General features: G+C 42.6%; 1 protein-coding gene across 2 annotated transcripts in view; it reads right to left on the bottom strand.

Annotated features, from left to right (window-relative positions):
* Positions 1-19,116, bottom strand: part of ZNF366 (zinc finger protein 366) — a 498,300-nt gene that overhangs the window by 94,423 nt on the left and 384,761 nt on the right. For both annotated transcript variants that reach the window (XM_085632350.1, XM_085632351.1), the window contains 2 exons: positions 14,251-15,570; positions 7,815-8,006 (listed from right to left, as the gene is read on the bottom strand). In XM_085632350.1, coding sequence (XP_085488476.1) covers positions 7,815-8,006; positions 14,251-15,549 — 1,491 coding nt within the window. In that variant the 5' untranslated portion in view covers positions 15,550-15,570. The remainder of the gene's footprint in view (positions 1-7,814; positions 8,007-14,250; positions 15,571-19,116) is intronic.

The raw sequence follows: 19,116 nt of genomic DNA, 5'->3' as shown, positions 1-19,116 counted from the left end.
TGACTAGAGATGAAAGAATAATCTTGGATGCTGAGAACGTAAGTGTGATAAGATGTACCATGGTGAATCCAGCAACCCTGTTGCCTGATTTTTATTGTGAGGAAGTGAAAGAAGAAGTGGATCATGATCGTCTCGATGTGACAGAGATGTGTACCAAGCCCAGGCTTGACCTCCTTGACGTTCATTTAGTAAAATCAGATGTTGTACTGTTTGTTGATGGGTCATGTTTGAGAAGAGAAAATGGAGAACTGATGTCTGGCTCTGCTGTATGTACAGTGTCAGGCATTATAGAAGCTTCCTGTCTAAGAGGAGTCAAGTCTGCTCAAATTGCTGAATTGTTTGTATTGACGAGGGCTTGCAAATTTCGGAAGAAATTGAAAGTAACCATATTTACGGATAGTCAATATGGTTTCGTGGTTGTATATGATTTTGGCCAATTGTGACTACAGAGGGGATTTCTGACTTCTTCAGGATCTCCCATACGAAATGGTAAAGATGTTAAAGAACTATTGGAAGTACTACAATTGCCAAAAGAAATTGAAGTGGTCAAGTGTGCCACACATAAGTCATGAGATGATTATGGGACAATGGGAAATCGGTACGCAGATCAAGTGGCACACTTTTGTGCAAGAAATACAATATCTTTGAACAGAGGGATAGAAAAAGAGGTTACCAATTGCCAACAAATGTTTTTCTCTGCTTTTGAAAAATGGGATGAAGTTAGGCAATTACAGGATGAGGCAGACATGAAAGAAAAGGAACGTTGGATCAAAACAGGTTGCACAAGAAGGGTTGATGATGAAGTATGGGTGTGTCCAGATGGTAGACCAATAATGCCAGATAGCTTGTTGTCACAAATGGCTAGGGTGTATCATGGAGTTGCACACGTTGGGAGGGATGCCATGATCAGACAGTTCAGACAGATGTGGTTTAATCCCAAATTCAGGATAGTTGCAGAGAGCCTCTGCCAAAGATGTTTGACTTGCCAATTGCAAAACCCAGGAAGGAAAACAGTGGTTAGTTGGGGAAAAATTGGAAAAGCAGAGGGACCATTCACAGGATTGCAATTAGACTTCATTGAGTTGCCACCTTGCAACAGTTTGAAGTATGTCCTTGTCATTGTTTGTTTGTTTTCTCGATGGGTAGAAGCCTCTCCCACGGGAAGAAACGACATCCTCACAGTTTCTAAACTATTGCAAAGAGAACTTATTCCAAGATTCGGATTTCCAGTCACTTTAGAATCAGATAAAGGACCCCTCATTTTAATAATGAGATAATTAAACTAATTTGTGAAGCTTTCAAAATTGAACAGAAGTTACATTGCGCCTATTGACCAGAAGCCTCTGGAGTGATTGAGCAGCTCAATGGCACAATAAAATCCAGGTTAGGTAAAGTGTGTGCATCCACTTCACTGAAATGCCCTGATGCTTTGCCTATTGTGTTGATGAGCCTTAGGAGTATTCCTGATCGATGAACAGGACTGAGTCCGCATGAAATCCTCATGGGAAGAGCAATGAGACAAGCATGTATACCTGGAAACAAATTGATGAATATAACTGATGATTTAATATTGGACTATTGCAAAGGGCTGGCTGATCTGGTTCATTCTGTGTCTCACCAGGTTGGAGAAGATCCAAATGCAGCACAGCCAAATCAAGCTCATGATTTGTGTCCTGGAGACTGGGTCGTGATAAAGAAGCATACAAGGAAATCGTGCTAGGAACCCAGGTGGAAAGGACCTCATCAAGTCATATTGGTCACGACGACAGCAGTAAAGTATGCTGGGATTCCGAATTGGATCCACGCAAGTCATACTCAAAGAGTCCCAAGTCCACCTGATCAATCGAAGCAGCAACTGGTAGAACAAAGAAAAGAAGCAGAAGCTGAGAGTTGTGAAGTCGAAGAGATCAGAGAATCAGACTCTGAAGAACGCATTGACGATGAAGAACCAAGTACAAGTTAAATAGAGTGGGCACATGTTACTGGGACTGAAGAGACTGCTGTAAAGACCAGGAGAGAGCTTGAACTTGAAAGACCAGAACGAAGTGAGCAAAATCCCGAAGAATCGGCTGCAGAAATCCCAGATTCAGCCCAACCAGAAATAGAAGAAGAAGAACTCATTGCAGAAAACTCGGATCAAATTGAGTCACAAGAAGAAAAGGAATGAAAGTCCATTGCCGAAAGTCCAAATCCAACTCAGTTAGGAAAGGGAAAAGAATTAGCTGAAGAAAATTTAGATCAGAGTCAGACAGAAGAAGAAAAAGTAGGGAATTCAGAGCAAAACCAACAAAACGAAGGAGAAAATAAAAGGACACTTGAGATAGGTGAAGAAGGTGAAAGGGCAGTACAGACAAAGAGAGAAAGAAAGATCACTGGCCAAGTGGAGGGAAAAGACCAAGATACATTCTAAGAAGAAAACCAGAGAAGAGACTAGAACAAGTAGATGAGGTATCAAGTCAGGCAGAACAAGAACAAACAAGGAGAAAATAATTAAGGTCATCAAAAAGAGGGAAGGTTCTAAGCAGAAAGTATAAAGCTCCAGAGTGGACATACATCATTCTTGAAGATTTCAAAAATCTTGATCTAAATTAAGAACCAAAAAGTTGCACTTTTGAAGGGACTGATGAAAGAGAATTGAGACCACCTTAAAGAAAGACTTTTCCTTTTACATGAAAGGTGGATTCTATTGAGAAGATATTGAAACAAGGACCCTGAAAAAAGGCTAAATAAAGTGGAAAGCTTTTGAAGTGTGGGATCACACAAAGATTTTACATATTTTATTTTAGAAAGAAACTAAATTTAGAATTAACTTTAGAAATTTAAAATGGCAGAAGTAAAAGTGACTGAACATCCGAAATCTAACCTAAAACAACGATGTGCTAAATGTCGTTTATGTAGTATTACAATATTAGTTTCAATGTGGTTATTATTAACACTTATGATACCTCTCCTAATGGTAACTAATAATCGGAATAACACAAACCTCAGTGAGAAAGTGAGTATGGTCACTAAGAAAACTACTACTACAGAATTAACACAAGGGGATAAAAGTATGTATTATCATGATGAATCAAATAGTGATTCATCATTAAATGTATTCACCAACCTCCTCTATCAGTATGTGGAAACAATGGATGTGAGTGACTGTTATGTTTGCATGAAACTTCCAACTTCTGTCTAGGAAGGTGTAACGTATCACCACCTTCCATTAACTTATGGTGTGTCTTGTGGTGTTGTAACTAGTTTGTTTTATGCTACTGGTAAGTTGCAATATTTCTACAGCATCATGGATCTATTCTTTCCCGAAATTCCTATCAGAAGAAACATGAATCCAGTACTTAGTGCTAGAAATTCAGAATTTATGGGAGAGTTCTTTTTAACAACGAACCCTATAGACATAACATATACCCATAGAAATAATCTAACATGCCTTTTGCGTGATGAAGAAAAAGATTTTCTGAATTTAGTAGAAGAAAGGAGGCAGGATTTTCAAAAGAAAGCGGTTGAGCAAAGGTCCAATATACCTCAATGGGATGCTTTAGAAGGGGAATATAAGAAAGGCGAGGCTCATGCTGCAATGTCCCTGGACTTGTCAAAAATGGGGAAATTGTGTCTTCATAGATTAAAGACTGAGTATAATAGTATATTCATAGGTACTAGCGAATGTGAACATACCTTCTTAATAATGGGGGGATGGTGACTAAAAGGAAGAACTGATCCTGTATTTCCAGGAATTTACTATGTGTGCTGTAAAAATGCCTATTATAGGTTACCTGCACGATAGTATGGCAGTTGTTACATTGCCATTGTATTCCTGAAGGTATATCACATTACTAAGAACAATGAAATGAGTGATATAAGTAAAGGACTAACAAGAAATAGGAGAGCAAGTTTTAACGAAATAGTGGGTGATATATTTGGTGCACTGATACCGTCAGTTGGAGTCACATTAAATTCTCAAAAGATACGCCTGTTGTCCACCGTAGTTGACCGTTTATCAACCGATACTGCTGGAGGATTCTTAATGATCAATACTGAAATGGTTGCGATCTGATATATGGTTTTACAAAATAGACTTGCCCTTGATATTCTTTTGGCAAAAGAGGGTGGAGTCTGTGGCATGTTGAAAGTTCAACACTGCTGTACAAATATCCCGGATAAAAGTAAAGGTATTGAAGGATATATCAAGAATATTTCAAAGATTCATAATGATTTGACCCAACTGGAGGTTGACGGTGCATGGGAAAGATTTAGTAAAAGTCTTTCTAAATTACGTAATTGGTTTTCCGCTTTATTAGGGAAAATAGTAATACCGATGATTTCAATAGCATTAGTGATAATATTGATAGTAATGACCTATAAATGTTGTAAGGGAAAATTGAAGACTAGGTCAATGATTTAAATGGAGAACAAGAGAAGGGGAAGAAAGAGGAATTGGGAAGAGATTGATTTAGAAGAAATGAAAGACAATTTGTATGGAAGAATGAAAAGGATGAACATAAAAGAAATAAATAAAGAATGTGTAAAAACAAATTTAGATACTAAGATCTAATTGGCAATTGGTAATGATGGGTATTTTATGAAGGCTCAAAAATGCCATCAGAGGGGGGATTGATGGAGCACGGATTCGAAGAAAAGAAACTTGCTCGAATCAACCTCTCGTTAACAAGTACTAACAATTAGAAATAAAAAACTTGAAAGAAAATTAACATACACACGACATTCACATACAGGGAAAAGGCTTTATGCTTGCTTAAATAACAAATAATAATTTGCTTCATAACTGAAGTCCCGCTTGAAACCAAAAATTGCCTTGCACATGTGTGAACCCGTCTCACGTAAATAACTAGGGGTGGGTGGAATTTGAGAAATTCACTTTCACAAATTATCGCAAAAATGTTAAAAATCTCCGCAAACACGCGGAAATATCGCGAAGATGCTGAAGTTTTTTTCCCGCCCGTTCGCTGTATTTTCTGCGTGGTCACGGCTCGCTAACATACCCATGCGGTTGCTCACGGACGTAGCCATCTTGTTTTCACTTGTCTCGCGGTGCATGATCGCGAGAAGAAAGACGTGATCGCACGACAAATGATGTTACTGCGGGCGCGAACTGTCGCGAGACAGCGCAAATGGCTACCAACAATCCAACATCTCGTGGAGAACGCGACCGGATCGGGAAAACTTGTCGGCGAACGCGGGGATTCAGGTAAGGCGATCACGCGCACGCGAGAATGTATTATTTTACAGCGCGAGAAAGCAAAAAATTTCCAATAAAATGCGGATTGCGGAAATTTTTACATTTTCGCACTCTCCGCGAACGCGAAAATGTCAAATTATCTCAATTTCCGCGAGCGGAACGGAATTTTAGCCCAGGCCTATAAATAACCATGTGATTAACCCGTGTGAAAGGAAAACTCTCACGCATGCACAATGAGTCACTAACTGTGGGTCTCGAAGTACTGCATGCCTGGCATATGCTCGCCTGGAGTTTAAAAGAGGTTTTCGCTACTAATACTTTGCTTAACAAAGAAGAAAATAACATGGAATAGAGTAGAAGTGGGTGGTAAACAGTGATAGTAACATAATTGAGAAATTAACTTCTGTTTATGATTACTTTATCAATAGTGTGCGTTTGGGCCTGATGTGTTAAGCCAAAAGAAAAGATGGCGGGTGAAACGTAACGCAAGTTGAGTCTGCGCACTAGTGTCCTGGAATGACCTGCTGACCGGGACATTGACCGGCTGCCAAGAACCAAGGACGGATGCTTGGTAAAGTTCTTCAACTGAAGAAATTATATAACATTTGTATCTATCTGTTTGTGAATTCATGTGAAAGGAAGTGTTCCGAAAATTTTATAAATTAAGTGGGAAGGGTTTACTAAACAAAGAATAAGTTAAGAATTCTGGAATGATTGCATGAGGTGATGACAACTCCCCTGCCCCATCCCAATCACAGTTGATGATTCACAGATACTTGCAACCTTTGAGGGTGGGACTTGCAAAATTAAAGGGTATATCTTGAGTGACTTAAGATTAAGATAGAGAGAACTGCTATGAAGAGACGTTGATGTTGAGTGAGGAGTGGTCAAGAGCTGCTGCTGGGGAAGAACAGACTGAGAAGATTCAATACTTAGGACAGCCTGATTAGATTGAAAATTTGCGGAAGAATATCGAGGAGGGAGAGAGTGTAAGAGAGGGATGCGCTCTGGTGTGTCGGGTTCTAGAGAAGTATAGTAAGTATAATCCTATTGTGCACCTGTCCTATAGTTTTTGTCTCCTGACTCTTAATCAGGTGACCTTCACCAATCCTTTTGTCCAGGGGTTGGGTTTCCTGTTTCACCTTGGTAATTATCATTCTATTTTAAAATGTGCATATCCTTCTGCAAAGTATGAATTATTGTGTCTTTTGTCTCTTCATCTATCACTCCTAATGAGTTAAGATTGTTGGATGTATTTGTGTATTTTAATGTTATTTGATAAATGATTTTTCTCTCCCATGAAAGTTGATGGAGTTTGCACTGTGAATCTGTACAAATGAGCGTTCATTTTGATTGAATTATTAGATAAAATCTATTGAATCTTACTTGGAGTCTGAGATCATTTTAAAAGTTATGATAGATTTATGAATTTGTTAATATCACCATCAACCACTCGACTAATGGTCCATTGACTAAAGGAAGAGTGTTGATCTGTGGAGATTAGTCAGGCATTGACTAATCCAGATCAAGGTGAAAAAAACTTGACCCCCAACGAAACAGTCAGGAAATCTGAATATGTATATCGGCCCATTGTGAATGATAAGTTGACTGTGAAATGTTTATCCTGGCCTTTCGCTGGATCAGCATCCTTTACTCATTCAACACCATCTCTGCCATTTTGCCATATGGATTACTCAGCCTTCTTTGATGAACCCCTCATTTTGGGGGTACATACACTGAGCACTCAGCTGTGTGGTTGCCTACATGCTTTAGTCTTGATTACAAATATAATTTGCCCATGTATTCCTCACAGGGGCGTAGCTTCAGAGGAGATGTTTGGGGTATTACACCCCCCCAATAAATGTATGTTCTGATAAATAGTTGGGTACAGATGCTTTCAGTCGGGTATGGAGAGCTGTCAGTCTGATTTCACCAGGAAGTTTTACATTCACACAAACAAAAACGCACAATACACACTCTCTCTCCCTGTTTTGAAAGTCCTCGAAAATGTTGGTTATTTTACAAAATATTGTGTTTTCCCTAATTTATTGCTCCTCCCATTTCCACGGCACCTTAGGTCCCTCCCATGCACCCTGGTTGTCTTATAATGTATTATTACATTATGTGCCAGCGTGATTGATGGTAAAATTGGAAGCTCATACCCCACAAACTTACTGACCAAGCTATGCCCCGTTATAACCGCACCTCGATGATCATCACCCAAACATGAAAACACTTCCCACATAAGCTCTAAACATGAACAACACCCTTACAACCACACACCCTACATGGTGTAGCTTGCTTTGATAGGGGTAGTAAGCTTTACACAAATGCTACAATACAATTGTTAACCTGGACTGTTATCATGTATGTGTGTGCATGTGTATCATTACAGAATGGGGAAATGTGTTACACCTTCCTTTTTTATGTTTTGATTCTGAAACTTAAAGACTAGGTTTGTTGTGTTGGCCACTTCTGGGATGCCACAAAATTACCTCTGATCCAGAGCACCTATACTACCTTGCATTGGAAGAGCTTCCACACCAGAGTGGTGATGGCAACTCTTGGAATATACCACCCCTTCTTGATAACGGGGGTCTGCCCCAGCTGTACCCACCTTACATTTGAAGGGCTTGACATCCGAGTGGACGATCATGTGGGCCTTGAGCGTCTGTTTCTGCACAAAGCTTTTGAAGCAGAGGTGACACTGGTAGGCTCTTACGTTGGTGTGGATCAGGACATGCCTCTTCATGTTGGCAAGAAGGGTGAACTCCCGGCCACAGATGCCACATTTGTGCTCTTTCACACCCTAGAAGAAACAGGCATGGATTATGAAGTCAAACAACCAAGAGGATAAACGGCCTACGTTGCGTGCTCCTTAGAAAAAGTGCATGCCAAATAAAATGTATGATATGTATTTTTGCGAAAGTACAATAATCAATAGCAGTAATCCAGGTAAATAGGGTCTAAAATATACCCTCTAAAAGGCATCCAGGTGCTGTTGCATCTAATTTATCTCCTTCTGCTTTTTCATGAGTTCTCCTTTGTCCAGTCATCTTTCCATAAATCTAGAAGGCTTTCTTCTCATAGTATCCCCCATGTCTTTTAACAAGGCCCTGCCATGCACTTTAAGGGACTCAGCCGGGGAAGGAGCTGAGTTCCTACTCAGAACCCTGATGGCCTGGAGGTCTTCCTCAATGCCAGCCAAAATCCTGAAAGGTTCCAGACCATGACAAGACTTTCCTGGCATTGTGATCAGAGGATTGCCACCTCACTCTCTTGTTCATCTTCTCTCATAACACTGCATACTGCTGTGCATACTGCCTGTTCTACCCTGCCTGCACCAGCTGCCATTTATTTACCAATTTTAAGAAAGTTACATGGTCCTTTTTGCTGCACCGTTGAGAGCAGAGATGATCTCCTTTCTGTCCTTCTCCACATGGCACTACTATCCACCTTGTGATCGACCTCGTTGATCATCAGAGTCTCCCTTGAAAGTGATAATTAATTGAATAATCACCCATTTCAAGATTCTGCACTGCATATTGCTCTTTAACGCTGCCTTCCGGACTGTTGCAGGGACCCAGTGTGTGGCCCCCTTCACCAATATTTGGTTGCCCACCTGGCCATCCTTCCATCTTTGTCCCCAGTCCTGAAGGCTAAAATCTCTTTTGTGATAGGACCCATCTGTCCACCCTTCCATCTTTGTCCCAATCCTGAAGGTTAAAATCTCTTTTGAGAGAGGGGCCTCCTGTCCATCCTTCCATCTTTGTCCCCAATCCTGAAGGCTGAAATCTCTTTTGTGAGAGGGGCCTTCTGTCCATCCTTCCATCTTTGTCCCCAATCTTGAAGGTTAAAATCTCTTTTGTGTTAGGGCCCACCTGTCCATCCTTCCATCTTTGTCTCCAATCCTGAAGGCTAAAATCTATTTTGTGGGAGAGCCCACATGTCCATCCTTCCATCCTTGACCCCAGTCCTGAAGGCTAAAACCTCTTTTGTGAGAGTGGCCTCCTATCCATCCCTGTATCTTTGTCACCAATCCTGAAGGCTAACATATCTTTCGTGAGAGGGGCCTCCTGTCCACCGTTCCATTTTTGTCCCTAATTCTGAAGGCTTAAATCTCTTTTGTGACACGGACCTGGGCTTGCACATGAACAGTTGTAGGCATGTAGGGAGAAGAGCACCCATAGTTAGGTTTGTGATTAAGGACTACTTTAAAGCACTGCATTTAGTAACTGCTTCTTTGCTTGTTCCTTTTCCTCTAGTGGTCTTTGGATTATGGTGAAACATGGTGAAGTACCCTTCCAAGAGGCCTTAGGTTTTCATGCTTAAGTAGTCACGAGAAACAGGCCTCAGATTTCCATTGCTATGCCAGCTGCCATCATCACAAAGCATCCTTTTAACCAGCATGGCTGGACCAGTCTTGCACAGATCTACCAGCCTGCGTATTATTGCTCAGGACTTGCTGAAATTCAAGCCCAGGTGGCATATCTTTGGCAAGTACAGGCAGCTCTGTCCTGAGGAACCAAAGCTGTCTTATATGGAATCGTCAGCTGCAGCAAAGACGGTACTCTGTGGAGCCGTTGAAATGCACCCAGTGCATGTAGTAATCAATCAGCCAAGAGCTGTTTAGGTTCTGTATTCAGTCCTGATGCCATTTTAGTCACCCATCACAATGGTTTTAATTTGGACCTGAAGATTCTACCAGAAAGACATTGGAGCAACGCAGCTGAGGATGCTGAACACTTCAGTTCAGAAGATGGTGAACAAGTGACATCAATCAGGTGTCTCCACCCATCGACCTGCAACATTCTCTAATTCTGGGAATGAGTAGTTGGGCAGGGAGGAATTCCTAGCTTAGACTCATAGAATTCTCCGTTCCAAAGGCTCCATTCTCAAGTGCTGCCCTTGAGTTTAGAGAAATGGTGCTCACGTTCTTCCAGAGGGATAATGGACACCTAGGGTCATATGTATCATTCAAAATTGCGATCGCAAAAGCCGAAATTTACAGAATTTCATTTCGGCTTTTGCGATCGCAATTTAGCTAAGTGGGATGTATGAAAGGAAAACAGCTTCGCAAAATAAGGAATCACAAAGTTTGCGATTCCTTATTTTGCAATTGCACTTAAGGAATCGCAAATTGCGATTCCTTAAATGCAATGTGAGAAGCCCAGAAAAAGTGCAATTTGGCCTTAGGGAATCGCAAATTACCACCAACTTCAAGTTGGTGGTAATTTGCGATTTCTTTGAACAATTCACTTTTTTGCATTTTTCAAAGTGCCATGTGGCACACATACATGCCCCTATGGCATGTATGTGTGCCACAAGTGCACACATGTACATTTCAGGGGTGCAACAGGGTGTCCTTTTGATACCCTGGCACCCTTGAAATTGCATTCTCAATTTGCGATTCTCTAATTGAGAATCGCAAATTGAGAATGTCTTCCCATTCATTCCTATGGGCCTCTAGGCCCATATAAATGAATGGGGAGGTATTCCTTAATTGCAATTTGCGATTCGCAATTAAGGAATATGTAGGATTCGCAAAATTATTTGCAAATCCTACATACATAGCATTTTGCGATTCTCAAATAGCTATTCTCTAAAAATCGCTATTTGAGAATCGCAAAACCAAAGTTTCATACATATGGCCCCCTAGGGTTTAAAAATACTTTTTATCTGGTGTGATGGTTGTTCTGGTATCTTCTAGCAAGTAATGTTCAGTGATATTGCAAGAACTGCACCTGCTGCATTGCTAGGAAGACCAACACCAAGAGGGTGACAGATATGCAATATCAGCAATGATGTGGCCTCCAAGCATATGCTGCAATTTTTATGTGGCGGCACAGGAGTTCTTGAATGGCCATATTTGGCCATCCAGGCTGCGTTCTATCCATGGTCAAGTCTTTGAAAGTGGATTGATCAGACCTATTCTGGATACCAGAAGGTTCAAGATGATAAGAATTGCTTATTACCACCATTATTCACAGGTGGAATCTTCAACAAGACACGACTAGATGGAGAGACATACTGGGCATGCTGAGGACCACCAGAAGCCTAAGCTGAGCGGTTTGTCACTGGGGTGCATGGCTAAAACTGGCCAGTGGATGATTCCACTGAGTTTTTGCTCTTACTTCATGCTGGGCTTCCCACAGATATCTGTTTGTTGATGGCATCCATCCTGAACCGTATGTCCATTGTATGAAGGAACCCAAGAAGTAGCTAAAGAAGGCGCACAAGCTGTTCTCCAATATTGCAGCCAAAAACAAGAAGTAGAGCAGTGTTGTTGCGGAGGGAACAGAAACTCTTACCTGGAGTCCTGTTCTGATGTTTCAGTCATAGGAGAAAGGACACGCTCTGGATTCTTACCTCTGCATTGTGGTCAGCAAATTCATAGGTGTTCCAGTGAATACATAATAGGCTCAGAAATGTTAAAGAAGCTGTCCCTCAGCCCTCCACAATGCCATCAGTATTGGCACTGGGTTCAGGCTGCCTCATTATCATCGCACGGATGTGCAACCCTTGATCTATCTCACCAGCCACCTCAGTGGCATGCTCCATCCATGAGGCCAAGTCCTTCCACGACTCCACCAAGGCCATCGACTTGTGCAGCAGCAAGCTGGGGTATTTGGTAGCCATGCATTCTTCACTAGGACTGTAATATATAGGCCAGTGCTGATGCTGTCCAGATTTGCTGTTTTTGTTCTTTCTCTAAACAGCCTTATCCATCTACAGTTAGTGGATAAATAAGTGTTTTATATCTTATGGTTCATGGTGTCTTAGGCATAACGATATGGTATTTTGTATTACCATGATTGCGTCTCTTTCCCCCACTACAGAGACCATACAGGGTATTCCCTTTGCCGCACAGAGACTGAGCCCTAAGGTGCGGCGAGCACAAACCAAGCTGCATCCAACTATGTGATGGCAAACTCTACACGCACTCTTCTTGGTTGGTGCTAGAATTTGCAATGCACAAATTTACAAGTACATCCTAGAGTGGATCTTTGTATAAACCAAAAACAAATCAAACACTGGAATAACAAGATACCATAATTAGTTATCACAACTTCTACTTTGTTGTAAACCCAATTGTGGCCTACTTGTTGCTGTGATGTGTTTCAATTCAAGAAGGAGTATGCTCAATCCTGAATCAAGCCCTTGTTGACAGGGTTGTGAGGAAGAAACGTTCCTATGATAAAGAGTTTAAAAATAAAGCCAAAACCAATGAAACACAATAAATATAAAATCTGCACCAATATTACAGACATAGAGCATATTCAAAACTATGCCTAACTTGGACTCACCCTTAGTGTGCTCCGTGCCTAAGTGTAATCCCATATTTATTCAAATCCCTAAAAACATTTTGTGTATGTGTGTGGTTTGTATGTCCGTCTGTCTCTTGCAGGGCTTTTGTCTAGACTGTACCTGAAGTGCCTTTGTTTTAAAGGAATCGCCAATCACAGGGGTATGTAACTCGGCTGAGGAACTTGAGCGCTTAGGGAGCCCGCCTGACATGGCCCAAGAATATTTAGATATTCGGAACCCAAAGGCCCCCTCCAGCGTGGGGGTACGCAGGGCTCAGTCCTCTCCCTCCTTTGGTTTAACTTGGTTTAACATCAGTGCTGAGTCCGTCCCAATTTTCTGTACTGTCAAAAACCTAGGTGTGATCAAAACTGAGGCAACTGTATCTCTGCCTGCACAAACTACTGTACAAAATCCTGCCTTTTTCCACCCTTGAGTTGTTGATCTGTTTGCATTTCCTTATCTGCTGTCAAGCCTTTATTTTATCTTGTCTCTATCACTGTAAGGATAAGTACTTAGTTCTTTCCAAGGCCTCAGCATACAAGCCACAATTAATATGGGATGCTGCCTTTGAAATTTTGCTGAAACTAAAAAAAACATGATGGCTCCTAACTCTGGCCTCTAATGCAAGACTGCATACATGTCAACCTATTCTGTCTCATATAAAAACTCTTGTTAGCATGCAGACTTTACCTCATTCAAAGTGTTTCAACCTTAATGTCCAGGGAGGGCCTGCTGCAGGAGGCAATACCTAGACTCAAATGACTACGAGTTGGTCTCAGCAATGGCTGCACAGTTATGGAATTCGATTTCCCTATTCTTGCATAAAAAAAAAATTTTAAATCTAGAAAAACAAAATAAAACATGACTTTATCCATCTTAATCTTAGACTAGATGCATACTTAGTTTTTGGCCAGACATTGCGATGTATAAAACGAAATCAAATAGCAAAAAGTTCCATTAAAAAAGAGCATTTGGTTAAACACAGAACCATGCAAAAGTTATAAGTTGTCTTTTTATCCCACTTTTGTCAATTCAAATGTTAGTGGAGAAGACACTTTGTTCCTTAATTTCAATTTTCTTGACTGTTATTGCTGATGCTTCAATCCTAAGAAAGTCATTGGGGGAATACACATGGAGAAGGATTGCCAGCCATTCCTTGATGGGAAATGTGCACCAGTGCATAAAACTACCACTAAAAGGCCGCCCCTTGATAAGAAAACATCCAGTATTTTTTTTCCATCTTGCATCCCTTACACACATACGATTACAATTTCAAATCTCCCTTTGTTTGAAGATTTCCACCTGAGGTTAAAGGTCTATAATGAAATCGGCCTTTAGATGGCACACTTGAGAGGGTCAGACACTTAAAGTGACAGAATCAAGAAATTCTTTGCATTCCCAAGGCATTACTAAAATGCTACTCAAAGCGCCTCAGCTACACAATTGGGAATCGTTATTCGGAAGACATGCAATATCATATTTTCACTGTTACCTTAGATGTATGTTTTTGAGGATAGAGCAGAGCACCTGTTCCCATGTTTACTAGAGACACAGAGAGTGGCAGAATGCCTATAGCTGTAGCTATCATTATGGACGATAGAGCTACAGAGCAAGATTATCATTAACAGTGAATGCTATTGGTTGATGAATTCTGTCTACTGCCTGTTTAGATTCCATAAGAGATGTGCTAGGCTCAACTCTACATATGTACACAGCAGCTCCTCGGATCTCCCACCCTGACCTACCTTGTGTGTAAGGGAATGCTGCTTGAGATGGTGGGGCTGAACAAACTCCATGCCACACTCCGTGCAGATGTACGGGCGGATATCCTTGTGCTTCATCATGTGATTCTGGAGCTGGCTTGGGTACTGGAAGCTTTTGTCACATTCACTGCAGTTGTACTGAATAGGACCACGATGGGTCGTCAAATGCCTTTTCAGCTGGGCCAGTGTCGGGAAGTCTCGGCCACACTCCACACAAATGTTTTCTCTGCCACTCTCGTGCTTAGACTCGTGGGATTTTAGCTCACTGGGATAGGCGAAGCCTCTGCCGCAGATCCTGCAGTTGTAGGGCTTGACTTCGCTATGCTGCATCATGTGTCTTTTAAGGTGGCTTGTTTGGGTGAAAGCCTTGTGGCAAACCTGGCATTTGTGAGGTCTCATGCCCTGATGTGTCAGCATGTGAGTATGCAGGTGGCTGAGCTGCTTGAAGAGCTTGCCGCACCGAGAACAAGCATGGGGTTTGATGCCATTGTGCCCCAAAATGTGGGTAACCAAATTGTACTTCGATGTATAGGATTTCTCACACATTGTGCACTTCCAACGCTTCTGGTCCGCTCCAACATCCACATAATAGCTGTCATCAATCTTGATGTTGACATCAACCCTCTCCACCTTTGGTCTCATGTCATTAGTTTCTTGCATCTCAGCACGTTGCATGGGCTGCTCTGTTTCTCTCCTCACCTGGAAAGGACCGCCATAGTGTAAGCTGGATGGTGGCAAAATAAAGGGAAAGATCATGCCAGGATGGATTTTATGGCAGTAAGGATAAGAAGGGTGCAATAATTCTGGGCTCTCTGGCCATATCACCGGATCCTGTTTGATAGGCTTGGTCCCAAAGTTCCCGACCGTTCTATAGAACTGAAACCCAATGTTGCACAAGTCAATCATCTGAGATCTGTAGAAGGGCAGGTGAGGGGGCTGGAATATCAGTGGATGGTGTGATGGTGCCGCACACTTCTTGTCATCATTCCTGACGGAAGGAGAATTCCGGTCTTCTGGGGGGTCGCGATGCTGATTCTTCGGAGGCATGCTCTTCTGTTTATGAGATCCTCTTTGAAAGGTGGCATGAAACCTGTCGAAATCCTCTTCTGGAGGGCTGTATTGGAATGATGGAAACTCTGGTTCACAGTCTTTTTTGAAGGCTGAAAATCTGTTAAACTTCATCATGGGAGGGGGTGTCTGGTAACAGTGAGGGAAGGAAGTGGCTCGCTTTATGTCCATGTTGAAGCATGGGCCTTCTGTTTTGATTGTACGCTCCTCCATCTACTTTGCTGTTGGGTTTACCTATAGAAATAAAACAAAGTGCTGCATTGATATCATTGGCTCTGCACTCAAAGTCAGAGAACACAGTCATAAATTGTCATAAAATATTTGTGATTTATTTTTAATGTGCCCTTAATGATGTGCTTGCAAATAAACCATACACTAGAGCCTACTTTACAAGTGTGTCAAAATGTGGTGTGAGGACACTGCGAAACCAAAATCGCCTTAGAGCCGATATCCCCAAACTATTTTCCAGAAATTATAAGTTTCTCCTCAGAATGGGTTGTAAATACTCAGGACAAGACAAGTAATATCTAGGGATGTTTTCCAGGTACTTTTTACCATTTACGGCAATAAAAATGCGGACATTTTCTGGCTACTCAGAGCAGTATCTTTCAGACTTTATCCTGCATATTGGAATCATTGTCTGCTGCCCCGACACTGATGCAGGTTCGGGCAGTGTCCGAGCTGTTTTCCTACCCGTAGCCTCTGTGCATGAAACAGAGGGTCCCTGAATTATCGGGTCCAGAGTTTGCATCGCAGACCTGATCATTTCCGGTCTGGAGACAGCGGAACAATGATAGTTGCTGGTCGCGGAATTCCACACAGAGGTTTTGCTCCAGGTGAAATTTTGCTGCTCGTAATGAGGGCTTAACATCTAGAGAAACATTTGTTAGCACTGAAGCCTACTATAACTGCAGCCCAAACGACAAAATCAACATCAGACCTCAAAACGTCGGCTTTAACAAAGGTATGTCAGTTTTGCACGCCATATTCACAAACTGTCAGCTAAGTTAACAGGAGTATTTAACATGACCTTCACAGCATTTAAGAAACATTTATTATATTGAAAACTCTAATGCCAGAGCCCTTACATTGGATAGAGTCAACACCAGAGCACAAACTTGTGACTTGAGACAATTACAAAAATACAAACACAGTCACTTGGGAAAAACTGAACAGTGAATCGATAACACAAGAGGGCATTTCTGATTTTCCTCAAATAGTCAATGAAAACCTTTAAGTAGGAAATTGGGTTACTGGTTGAAGGGTGAAACCTTACCCAAGCAGCAACCACAATTCTTGTGAGCAAATCCCAAACTAACCTGTGCTCAACGCTCTGGTAGCTTGACACTAAAGCGCAGGGTTAACTTAGAGCAATATGTAAAGTATTTATGCAGCACTTCAGACAGTAATAAAGTGAAAACACAACACAAGGAAAATCCCACACCACTTTAGAAAAATAAAGTAAAATACAATAAATTATTTGAGACCACAACAACAAAAATCCAATATGTAAAACTGGAGAGAAGCAATTTTAACGATTTAATTAGCAATAGTGCTTAAAATCACCAAGTGCCAACGATGGTTATTCGGTTGCACTGCACTTGGACAAAGTCACAAGATCAGGCCAACCACAATGGAGTGCGGGCCAGATACAGGGACCAAGTTAGGCCCCCTGAACAAAGTACCTTATGTCCTTGGTGCGCAGTCTGTGCGGCATTGCTTTGCACGGCTTCGCGTCGTCGGCCGTCGGTTCCGATGAGGTTGTGTGGTGAGGCTTTGCAGGGCTTTGAATTGCTCTGCGTCAGTTCTGGTGAGCTGTGCAGCAAAGCTTGGATGGGCTTTGCATTGGTTCCAATGAAGCTGGCACATGCGCGGCAAGGCTTTGCAGTGCTTTGCATTGCCCTGTGTCGATTCAGATGAGACTGGCAGCTGTGCTGTGAGGCTTTGCGTCGTTCTGTGATGGATTCATTGGGGACCACAGCTGGGCTGGCAGAGCACCTTTATCTTCACTTCTAAGGGTCCAGTATAGGGGAGGCAACACTTGGGGGGTTCGGACTCACAGCAGGCAGAGTCCAGGAGTAGGGTTCAAAATGGTTGGAGCCTTTTCTGTCCTTTAGCCCTTGGCGTCACTCTGGTGGTCCTGGGTTTAAGCTGCAGGTCCAGTCCTTCTCACTCAGGCAGCAGGGCATCAGATTAGCAGGGCAGCAGGACAGTCCTTCCTGCAGAAGAGCAGCACAGCAGTCCTTCTACTGAGTCTTCTACAGGTCCAGGAGTGTACTGAAGAGTTCGATATGAGGGTCCACTACTTATATCTGGTGCCCACTTTGATGTGGAATACGCTTCTAGAGTTCTCTCCTATACAGGTGTCTGGAATTTTCTGCCTCTCTGCCCTGGCCCCAGCTTGCCTGTGGGCATAAAAGCCTTGTGTGCAGGGAGTCTTTGTGATGTGTAAATGTAGTAGGTGACAGCTACGTCCCCCTATCAAGTCCAAGATGGCCCATCCTGCCAACTCCCTTTCCCCCTATGTCTTACTGTCAGGGAGTAATACACAAAGACCAACTGCCAGATACACCCAGTCGTGTGACCCAGGCTACAGGCTGCATGCACCAAATGGTTCGAACAAGAAAATACCAACTTGCTAAAAGTGGCACTTACAGAATTGTTAAAAAGAAATGTAAACCATTTTTTTTCATCATTTGAATATTGTCAATACATGCAGCCGTTTGTACGTTCTGAGCTGGTTTCAGGTGTACACACCGTGTCAGTAACATTCTCTGGTATGCCGTCATCAATAACCCCATAACAACAAAACTATCTCCCCTCCCCTCTTAAGTTGCATGCTAATAGGTAGGTTGTGGTAACTACGTGTTAACGGGTGGTCGTGTGCGAGGCCCCTAGGAATCATGTGCTATCATGCTATACCTTCTAGCTGTGTGAAGCTGGTTGTCCCTCTTGCCCACTGTCTGGGTCTAGTTCAGCTGCCCTTGGAGTGCCCGCCCCACTAAGAACGTCTTGGTCAGCCACCACCAGTTCACCCACAAGGTCTTCCCAGGCCCTGGCCCTCTCCATCTTGCCTATTCCTCGGCTGGCCTCTCGGAACAGCAATCTTCCTTCTGCTCCCGCCCATCTCTCAAGCTCTCTTCTCCAGGTGGTAAGCCTCGGCCCTCCCAGCGCTTTCCAGTTCCTGGCTATCTCCCTCTAGGCCAAGACATAGGCTAGATCTTGAAACTTTCCCGTCACCCTATTCTTGGCCGTGTGAGGAAACCACCCTAAGAGGAAGTGTTCTGGGGTCTGTGGAAGCTCTTTGTAAATCAGGTCACCTATTACCTGTCGGATTTCCCCCCAGAATGTTTGCAATAGTGGGCAGTTCCAGAACATATGAAGTATGTGCGGCTCTCTTTCTCCGCACCTCGGGCAGGCCGCGGATTCCACACCAAAGTACTTCCTGATGCGAACCAGCATTAGATATGCCCTATGCAGCACATAGTAGTTAATTAATTTGAATTGCGCATTCCTAGAGGTCTTCCCCCCAGTGTGCTTGCAAGTGCTCTAACAGTTTTTGCATATCCCTCCGTATTGCCTGATAGATGCAGGACACCGTCTTAATTCTTCCCACTGACAGTGCAACGTATCGGCATCCCGCTAGAGCTCGCGGCTCTGCCTCCCCACCCCTCCAATGCGTCCTAATCCTGCGCATTAGAGCCCTAGGCTTCAGGAAGTGACCCCCCGGTAAATCATACGCAGCCTGCAGGTCTTCAAAGGAAAGTAGCGTGGAGTCGC

This window comes from Triturus cristatus, chromosome 2_1 (assembly GCF_964204655.1).
Source record: "Triturus cristatus chromosome 2_1, aTriCri1.1, whole genome shotgun sequence".
NCBI classification, from domain to species: Eukaryota; Metazoa; Chordata; class Amphibia; order Caudata; family Salamandridae; genus Triturus; species Triturus cristatus.
Note: the sequence above shows the minus strand (reverse complement) of the source record. Positions and strands in the feature narration are given on the sequence as shown.